Consider the following 10,254-nt stretch of genomic DNA (forward strand, 5'->3'; position numbering starts at 1 on the left):
CTTTGGGTTGATGAGGAGATGAGAGTTTGTCTCAAATTAGACCTAATATAAATGAGATTACCTGCAAAAGCACACACACACCTCGTTGAGTTTGTATACATACTTAAGGTACACATGTAAGAGGTTCATCTATATATTTTGGGAATTATTCATGTTCTTATGTAGCTGCATTTGCTCACGCAAATATTACTTCTGAAAATGTGGCTCAAAGAAAATATGTGGTTTATATACACATACAGAAACAGGAAGCCATCTCTGGGCAGGGTTGAAACTAGGCTTTATTTCACTGGGTCAAAGACCCAGTTTGGCACCCCTCCATGCACATTTGTGTACACACATGCATAGGCTGAGACCCTCAATGGCACCCCTCTGGAGGCTTCACCCAAGGAAAAAACCTGGCTAGCGCCCTCTCCCCCGGAGGGGAAGCAGTCTCTGGGCATCCATTGCTGTGGATGTAGTGTGTGGTGTACAAAACAGCTCTTCCCCACCACCACCTTTGTACTTTGGGGTCACATATAATCTTTCTGCCTAACCCCATTATATTTGGAATACACGGAAACTCAGGCTTGCTACAAGTAGTCATCATCTTTGCTGCTTGTTTTTGTTATTAAGCAGTGAGCATAAAACACTTAATCTCAGGGTTGTGGGTTTGAGCCCCATGTTGGGCAAAAGATTCCTGCATTGCAGTGGGTTGGACTAGATGACCCTTGGGGTCCCTTCCACCTCTACAATTCAATGATTCTATTATATACAACCTGAGTCTGCAGGGGAGGAGTTCATGGCATCAACACCCCAGAAGGTCTTGCTTCCAGCTTTGGCTTCCAGCAGAAGTCAAGCATGGCTCTCACTCCCTGGCTCTAGTCCAGCTCTCTCTCACCCCACTCTGGCCATTGCACTTCTCACTACCAGCCAGGTGAGTAGTGGCATGTGGTCAGGGAGCTAGAGGCTAGTCCCCTAAATGTTCTCGGTAAATTATAGTATTAAAGCCTGGTGCCTCCTTCCCAAACCTGGGAAGCTTCTGCCGGGCTTAGGGAGCGAGGTGCGTGTGGTGTCCTCATCCCATCGCCCTCGCAAGCTGCTGCCTCTGGCCCGAACTGTTTCCCTTCAAAAAAATTCACTGCACAGCACTGCAGGTGAGGGATGCAGGGGTGGGACCACCCATTGGTCCTTCCTTTGCCATACGAAGACATTTTGCTGCCTGAGGAGAAGAACAAGAGGAGGCTCCCCCTCCTCCCCACATACAGAAGTCAACTGGACGGGGAATGTAAGCGGACACCGTCCCACCATATCTGAGGAGAGCAGGTTTGGTTAAGGGATATAGCTAAACTAGCTATACATTTTTGCAGTGTGCATTACTTACTACTTGCGTCTCAGGAAAGAGAAGCAAATTTCGCTATGTTTAGGAGGAGAGCGCGTGCACGCTTACGCCCCAGGCGCGCTCCCTGAGGTGCGGCACCTCGGACTCGGGGAACCGTCGGCTCTGGGCCCGAGTTCCCCAGGGAGCAAAAGAGCGCCTTGCACCGCCTCGCTTTCAAAAGCGAGGGCGGAGGGCGGAGGGCGGGAGAGGCTTCTTAGCTCCACCCCTCCTCCTCCCCCGCCCTCCGGAGAGGCCCCGCCCCTCGGGCACTTCCGCCTTCCCCTGGTAACCAAAGCACGGGGTTGCCCCGCTCTCCCCTCTCCGTCCCAAGGACCCCGCCAGCCAGAGCTGTCCTGGGCGATGCCTGGCAAGCGTCCGCCCCTGTTCTCAGCAGCCCGTCCCGGGAAGGGACCGCGTCCGCCGGTAGGTGAACCCTCAGACCAGCCTTTCCCATCACCCTTCGCCCTGGACCGAAAGGCGGGTGGCGGCGGGGTTGCTTCCGAGCAGGTGACGCCGAGGGCAGCCTGGGGGGGCGGGGTCCTCGTTTGCGTGGGGGGGGGAGAAGAAGAAGAGGCTGGCGGAGCTGGAGCTGCAGAAGCTGGAACCGATGTTTACAGCGGGCCGAGGTAACCGCCCCTTCACCGTCCTCCGTCGGGGGAGACGGAGGGGGGCGGGGGGGCTGCTCGGGGGGGCCGTCGAGATGGGGAGCCCCGGGAGGGACGGGCCTGGTCGGGGCGCCGCGGGACAGGGAGCCCGAGGACGGAGCCCTCCGCGGGGCTGCCGGGGGAGGCCTCTGCCGCGCGAGGGGGGCGGCCGGGAAGGCGGCGCTTCTGGCTTCCTGCGGCGGCATCTTCACCTGCGCGGGGGGGGGGGGTCCCGCTGCCTGAAAGTGACAGGTGTGGGGAAGCCGACCAGGAGGGCGGGGGGGGGTGTGTGTGGAATGGCGCCCCCTCTCTTGAGTCGGTCGTGGAAGAGGTCTCCTTTTAAATTAATAGTAATAATAATAATAATAGTAAAAATGTGTTAAAGAAGGTATTATCTGAATAAAAACGAAAGCGGAGAGAAAAGGAGACGCGGAGGCCTCTCTCCCAGAAAGTGGCGGAGCCTCCCCGCTCTCCCCGGGGAGCTCCGTGGAAGAAGAGGTCTTTGAGGGAGCAAAGCCGCCGCGCGGGGACGGGCAGGACGAACGTTATTGCCTTGTTTACTTGAAAGGAAAGGCCGGCCTTTCCATACTCGGGGAGGTTGCCCATGTCTGCAGACAGCCCGGCTGCTTCAGTCCTTGGCCGCTTCCTTTGCCAGTAGCCCTGCCATTGTGGAAGGTGAGCGGACCAAGATGCTCCCAGTGGTTGTGATGCTTCCCAGGGTGTGAAGTGGTGAGTGACAAAAGCTCATCTGGTGGGGCAGAAGTTTTGCACTTTGCCAAAGTTCAGTCTTCTCTTCTTCAGCTCTTGCTTGTTCTTAGGCTTGTCTAAAGCTGTCAAAAGCTTGGTCTAATTATTATTATTACAGAATTGTTCTCAATACTCTATTCCTTGCTGTTCTGAAATAAATCTGTATGGCAAGCTGCTCTCTTCCTTGCTGTTTTGCCCATGGGCTCTCCCTTCACTTTCTCTTTCCAATAGCTTTAGATAGTTAACTCAAACATAGAATCATAGAATCATAGAATCATAGAGTTAGAAGAGACCACAAGGGCCATCGAGTCCAACCCCCTGCCAAGCAGGAAACACCATCAGAGCACTCCTGACATATGGTTGTCAAGCCTCTGCTTAAAGACCTCCAAAGAAGGAGACTCCACCACACACATGTATAGTGCCATTCATTCTTTCAAGTGTTTTCTGAAGCAATTCATTGTGATTTAGGATTAATAGTGTCCACAATTCACAGCAGTTTAGGATTGTTCTAAATTTAGGATTTTACTTACAAGCCTGGTTCAACTATGCTTTGTTTTGCTTTTAGTTCTTAACAAAGCAGCAGTTCTGGGCATGCGCACGGACTGAACACAGTAGGACTTAAAGCATTGTTTAAATATACATAATATCAGGCTGCTGTAGTTTGCTGATCTGTGATATTATCTCTGCCAGTTGTTTCAATAAGTTAAGTGACAAAGATAATGCAATTAGAATGTGCATGTAGACTTTCTTGTCTACTGTAACATGTGGTAAGCAACAGTGCAGTGTATGAGAGAGGTTGGGAAAGTTAGTGACACATTGCTTATTCTCAAAAAGCATGTACTTGTATTTAGAATGCTTTAACATGGCTTACTAGGAACCATGCAGGATTGCTGCTGTTGGGTCTCATGTACTTTATACCCTAGTGACAGTGTCTAAGTATGTACACAGCATTATGACCTGAAAGAAGAATTTTCATAGGATCATAGGGCAGTAAGCGATCTAAAGAGCATTCAGTCTGAACACTTGCCCCTAAGACAGGAAGCTCCTTATACATATCTTGGGTTAGTCATTTGGTGTGTGTTTTTTTAAACCACTTTGGTCAAATATTGAAAACAATTTGTTAGAATTCTTACAGAATTCTACAGACCTTTGCTTACTACAGCCTCTACCATTACCTGGGTGTTATAAGGGAATTAACAAATGGAATTAACAAATGTAATCAGTTGTTAAAGTTATTGATGTTATGCAAATATGTTCATACTTCTACCCCTAAACCACAGTAAATAGTGCAACTGTTGAACTTTTTGAAAATGGCATCAAACAAACAAAACATATGTAGTAACAAGATAAAATTCAGTTTTAAACTGAGTAGAGAGCAGGATGTCCCTACTCTTGAATGAAATTGCATATTTGGGAGTAATGGCCCATGTTTTCTACAGCTCCACATACCTTTTGTCTATCTTGTATCAGAGGATGTGAAAATGCTATTTAAAAGGTAGGACCTCTACTTACACTTGTTTGTGGCTTGACAGGATATTTGACATAGTCAAATAAAAGGCAATCAATAGACCAGCACCAGCCTGTCCGTGTCACATGCAGATTAATCCATCTCATCCATATTACTGTGCCACAAGCAGAGAGTAGAGGCACCCATATATATATATCTATATATATCTCTATCTATCTATCTATCTATCTATATCTACATCTATATATCTATCTGTATATATCTATATATCTGTTTGCCCCAGGACATATTTTTATAGAAAGGAAGGATAGAAATGCTGAAAATATATGTATATCTGAGGAGTCTGTGAGGTATGAGGAATTACTAGGTAAAATAATGTTCATGGCTCAGTTTAGTGAGCCAGGCTATATATTTTAGGGAAAGACATGCATTCATTCGGTCCCCTCCTTACAGTAGGGGCAAGATATTGAGGAAGAAATTTTGAAAGCTCATACAAAAAAGTCTTTTGTATTTAAAAATAATCCAGGAATCTAAAAAGTGTATAAAAAATACTTTAGATGTAGTGTTTCTGAGCTGTTTGAATAATGAAACTTGACAGTACATACGTTGATGAAAGGTTTCAGAGGATGTTCTCAGTTGATCTTTAGCTAGCACAACTTAACTTCCTTGCAGGGCTCAACTTCTGCTATGTTTTCATTGTCTTCCTTCCTTGCATGCAAGCAAATAGTACACATTTCTTTGCCAGACTATGGAAAATCACTCTATGTGTGTGTGTTGTGGGAAAGAGCTTCTTGGTAATTAGCCATTAGATTCTTTTTATCCATCAGACTTCCTTTAGTTTGATTGTGTTCCAATATTACTCAAGTACAGGCAGCACCTGAGATTTGTCCAAAAAAGAAATGACTATGCATTGCTTTGAGGACAATTGCTGTTGTGCTGTAACTTAAAATACTGCACTGTAATTAATAGTGGTTTCAGAATTTTTTTAAGTGGTGTTGGTTTTAACCTGGTAATTCTTTAATCGAAAAACAAGCTTTTAACAGAAGTTATGTTACAGTTCATTTCTTTTCTAGATTTTCATATGCTTTCATTTGTGAACTTCAGTTTATCACCTAGTGATCAGCTTTGCTGGGAACTTGAAGTTTTGTTTGTAAAACTTTCTATCAGGATCTCCATAAAGGGGTGGCTTATTTATATAAAATGGACCAGATCAGGCCTGCACAACTATTTCAAGTGACGTGTGCACATAAATATGCATGCTTCCTACTGATAGTCACCTGAAAAGAATTAATTACAAATTTGATTTTAGATCAGATCAATATTGTAACCATTCCAGTTCTTAAATTTTGGGCTATTACTGTCTTCATTCATCATATTGCTAATTTTATGAAGCAATCCATTTTAAAAGTTGAAAACTTTCGATAGAGAAATAAAATAGTGGAACTCTTTTGGACAACATTTCAACCCATATCACTGCCTAGGACTAGCGATATAAAGCTTGGTTGTCAAAGAGTAAAATACGAATGGGGAGAAAGCATTTATTAGAGGTCATGGAATGGGAATCGTTTTTGAAAAGATGGATGTGAATGCAGCTTTAAGTATAGTGCTTTTGTTTTGCACTAATAATACATCAATTTCAGTGAATATACAATAATACATCAATTTCAGTGAATATACAATAATACATCAATTTCAGTGAATATACAAGGGCTGCTGTTTCATGCTTTGTATCTGGGTTGGGAAGAAATGGGTCTTGAGCTGAGTAAAAAGCCCTGGGTGCAAAAGAAACAGCCAAGGTGAGCAGAAGTTCTACTCCAAAGTTATTTGTATACAGTGGTGCCTCGCTAGACGAAATTAATCCGTTCCGCGAGTCTCTTCGTCTAGCGGTTTTTTCGTCTTGCGAAGCAACCCTATTAGTGGCTTAGCGCTATTAGCGGTTTAGCGGCTATTAAAGGCTTAGCGGCTTAGCGGCTAAAAGGCTATTAGCGGCTTAGCGGCTTAGAAAAAAGGGGGGGAAAGCGAAAAAAATCGCAAGACTCGCAAGACTTTTTTGTTCTGCGAAGCAAGCCCATAGGGAAATTCGTCTTGCGAAGCGCATCGAAAAACGGAAAACCCTTTCGTCTAGCGGGTTTTTCGTCTTGCGAGGCATTCGTCTTGCGGGGCACCACTGTACACTGTCGTAACAGCGGTAGAGTACTACTACTGCTTCTTCGGTGTTAAATTACAACTGATCAAGTGTTATAAATGCTGTAGGATTGTTAATGTTGCATTGGCAAGAATATGTTCAGTAGTAGATCCATCAATGAAGTAGTGTCAATGTTTAAAAACAACTGTTGTGGTAATTCTCACTGTTTTTCAGGTATGCTTAAGAGTAGACAGAGATTTGGAATGTAACTAATGGAGTGCAAAACTGACTGTAATACTTGCTTTTATCAAATAATTGTTAGGTGGTAAATATCCTGTTTGTTGTCTAGCAGTAACAACTAACTGATGTAGTCTTGGGTTTTTTCTTCTAGATTTTAATGGTGAACATTAAATTTAAAACATTTAATGTGTGTGCTGTAAGAATTCAGAGCTTAGTTTTGAAGGCACTTCAGTGTGCATTTTATTGGAATGTTGTGGTTTTAACCTATCTAATATTGAATTGCTCATTTTAAAGAATCTTAAAGAGCTAGTATTTGTAGCACTGGAATAAGAAAGTTCTATCAAAAATAGTTAGCAACTGTATCCCTCCTCCCAACAAAGGAGATGGTGCACCAGTCTAATGCGTTTACTTAAACTTCCTTAATTGTTTGCAGGTTTTGTTCTTTAATTGTCTCAGTGTGCAGCTTTAATTAGAGGATTCAATACACTACTGTAAAAGTGTACATAATACTCATACGTGCATGATGATTTGTTTAACTCGGGAGGAGCTTACCAGGTCCATACAATGAGTTTGTAAGTTCCATAGCTTATTTGCTTGAAAGGAATTATGTGTATTTTCACGAACATGCTAGAAAATAAGTTATAGTTGTGTGTAAAGTTGTCAGTCCTTGAACAATAGATCACTGTTGGTCTACCACGAGTATATTACCCAAAATTTCCTTCTCTAATGATAAACCACTTATAAGCAGATATTTTGAAAATGTTTTCAAGCAAACAACTTTTTTGCTTATTTAATTGAAGTAACTTGGTTATAGTCAGGCATATAGAAAAAGCAATTGCTGGTATGCTATTGTAGTTCCTTTAGTTAAGCTGCTGTGACTTTAGTCCTCTGATTGTGACACTTGGTTAAAAAAAGGCAATCCAGTGTATATTATTGAGAGTGGAATTAACTGTTACGGGAGACAGGGGCTTCCAGTGGACACAGTATCCTCATTTCAAGGTCTGCCCTTCCCCAGCAAGTAGAAAACTTCCTCTAGGTCATGGTTCTGTATTTTTCTTCACCACCAGAAGCCGGTGATGACAAACGGGAAGTCAAAACTCAAGATGCCACCATATGTAAGGGAAGGAATATAATTTATTACAGGAGTTTGTTTCTGGTGGTAGCTCGATGTTCTGCCCTCAGCTGTTCATGGTTTTGCTATTGTGTCAGAGGCCCCAAAACCCTGAGCTGAGTTGAGATGACTACTTTAGACAGCAGATTGGGGGTGTAAACTGTAGAGTGAGAAAGGGATGGACTCAATTGTGCAGCTTCTCATTTCAGTGGGATTTGTGTAGGAGAACTTTCTGTAGATTGTACCTCATGTTAATTAGTGAGAAGAAGGATACCATTTGGATTTACTTTATCGGTTATCAAAATGTCTTGGGCTGCTTCTGTTATGTACTGTGGGCTGAAGGAAGGCATTTGTGCATTTAGTAGTACTTATCACCTTCCACTAATAATCAAGCCAGTTTGACAGCACATAGCTCTGGAAAAAATATCCATTTGTAGTTTAGAAACAACATTTTGAGGCCTTGATTATTAACTTGTGAATGCAATGACAATGTGTTGTTAATAATCTTTCAGATCTGCCTGGGTAACATAATGCCAGCAGAGCGTAAGAAGTCGGCAAGCATGGAAGAAAAAGAAACATCATTAAGTAATAAAGATAAGGAGTTCAACGAGAGGCGGTCAGGTAGCAGCCGGGACAAACCCAAAGAGGATGTCAGGCTTGGCATGAAGAGAGAAATGTTAAAACCACCTGAAGATAAAAAGAAAAAACTGGAGGAGGAGAAACGGAAAAAAGAAGACAAGGAGCGGAAGAAAAAAGATGATGAGAAGATAAAATCTGAAGAAGAGCAGAAGAAGAAAGAGGAGGAAGAAAAGCAAAAACTTGAAGAAGAGGAGAGAAAAAAGCAGGAAGAAGAAGTAAAGCGACAACAAGAAGAGGCAGCTGCCCAGCTGAAGTAAGACTTTATTATTTATTTGCTGCTAGTACCTAGGTTTTCACACTCTATAGGAGAGGGTGCTGGGACACAGATGGGGAAGCACAGGGAGCTAAGGATTGGGTGGGTTGAATAGCTCCATGGAAATTGTAAGGGAAGTTGCTCCATTTGAAAGAAGAGCTGCGTTTTCCCCTTGTGCAGAAGAAATGCTTGCTACTAGGTTGTTGGGCTATGGAAGTACAATACAAATAGACAAGCCCCACTTCAAAAAGCTTAAGAAATACTGATGCCCAGGAACCCAATATACCGTAACTAGTTCTGTGCACCCAAGGTAGCTTTCTCCTTGTGTTCCTCAAACTACAGATCTATTTTTCCACATCATAAGCCACTCTTGGAGCTTAGTAGACTTTGCTAAATGGTTTGTGATATGGGGGGTTTGCTGGTCAAATACAGTAGGAAATCCCACTGGAAATGCCCAACAGAGCTCTTTAGATGCTGGTCTGAGTATTTGTGGAAAATTTCTGACTGACAAGCTACTTCATTTTCAAAGGGTTGCTGGTTAGAAGCATCACTTCATTACAGTGGTACCTCTGGTTGTGAACGAGATCCGTTCCGGAGGCCCGTTTGCAACATGAGTAGAATGCAATCCGCGTATGCTCATGCGCGGGTCGCGATTCACCACTTCTGCACATGCGCATGACGTCATTTTGCATGTCTGTGAATGCACGAGCAGTGAAACCCGGAAATAACCCTTTCCGGTACTTGCGGGTTGCCGCGGGATGCAACCTGAAAACGCTCAACCTGAAGCAAACGTAATATGAGGTATGACTGTATAACAATAATGTCATTTTAAAATGTTGCAGTACAGATATAAGGAAAAAATAAAGCAAGATTACTTGTTTAATGAATTTTGCAATTCATTAGGAAATTCATTTATCTGCACTTTACTGCTTTAAAATTAGTGCTATCACCAGACTGAATAAATTTGTTGATTACTCAGACTAGTTCCGATTTAAATTTGCATATATTGAAAGCATTTTTAATAACAAAAAACATACTCTTAGACGGTGAATGTATATGTTGCAGCTGGCACCATCTTAGTGAAATGGTCCCTTGCGAGAGTGAAAGAGGAAAGAGGAAATTTTCTAAGATGGCGCCTGCCATCTGTAATCTTCATACATTCATGGGTGAAATCCAGTGCTGCATCCACTTGACCAACAGGCGTTCACCCTCCTCGTCTCTCCCCTGCAACTGTCCAAGTCCACCCAAACCTCCTCTAGAGGGTCCCCTAAACTTCCAGAGCAGATTTTGGGAGGGCAGGTAGGAGAGAAAGGTGAAGTCTGTTCTGTTGCCACAAAGACGTCATTTATTGCAACCTTTAAATAAAAAATATGTTGCTCTGTTAATTAGGCTTGCCTTTTTAGTCTATTACAATGTTTAAAATTTCAGCCCTACTTAAACACAATATTCTTCATATTCTGTTTAGAGAGAAAGAAGAAGCCCATCAGCTCCACCAAGAAGCTTGGGAGCGCCACCAAGCAAGAAAAGAACTCCGAAGTAAAAACCAGAATGCATCAGACAGCCGCCCTGAAGAGAACTTCTTTAGCAGGCTGGATTCAAGTCTCAAGAAGAACACTGCCTTTGTTAAGAAGTTAAAAACTATCACAGAACAGCAGAGAGACTCCTTGTCC

General features: G+C 43.3%; 1 protein-coding gene across 1 annotated transcript in view; it reads left to right on the forward strand.

Moving 5' to 3' along the window:
• The first annotated feature begins 1,666 nt into the window (after positions 1-1,666).
• Positions 1,667-10,254, forward strand: part of UPF2 (UPF2 regulator of nonsense mediated mRNA decay) — a 28,301-nt gene continuing 19,713 nt past the window's right edge. Inside the window, exons 1-3 of the mRNA XM_080972060.1 lie at positions 1,667-1,780; positions 8,205-8,584; positions 10,050-10,250. Coding sequence (XP_080828186.1) covers positions 1,718-1,780; positions 8,205-8,584; positions 10,050-10,250 — 644 coding nt within the window. The 5' untranslated portion in view covers positions 1,667-1,717. The remainder of the gene's footprint in view (positions 1,781-8,204; positions 8,585-10,049; positions 10,251-10,254) is intronic.

Source organism: Podarcis pityusensis, assembly GCF_964106645.2.
Source record: "Podarcis pityusensis genome assembly, chromosome: 10".
Classification (NCBI taxonomy): domain Eukaryota; kingdom Metazoa; phylum Chordata; class Lepidosauria; order Squamata; family Lacertidae; genus Podarcis; species Podarcis pityusensis.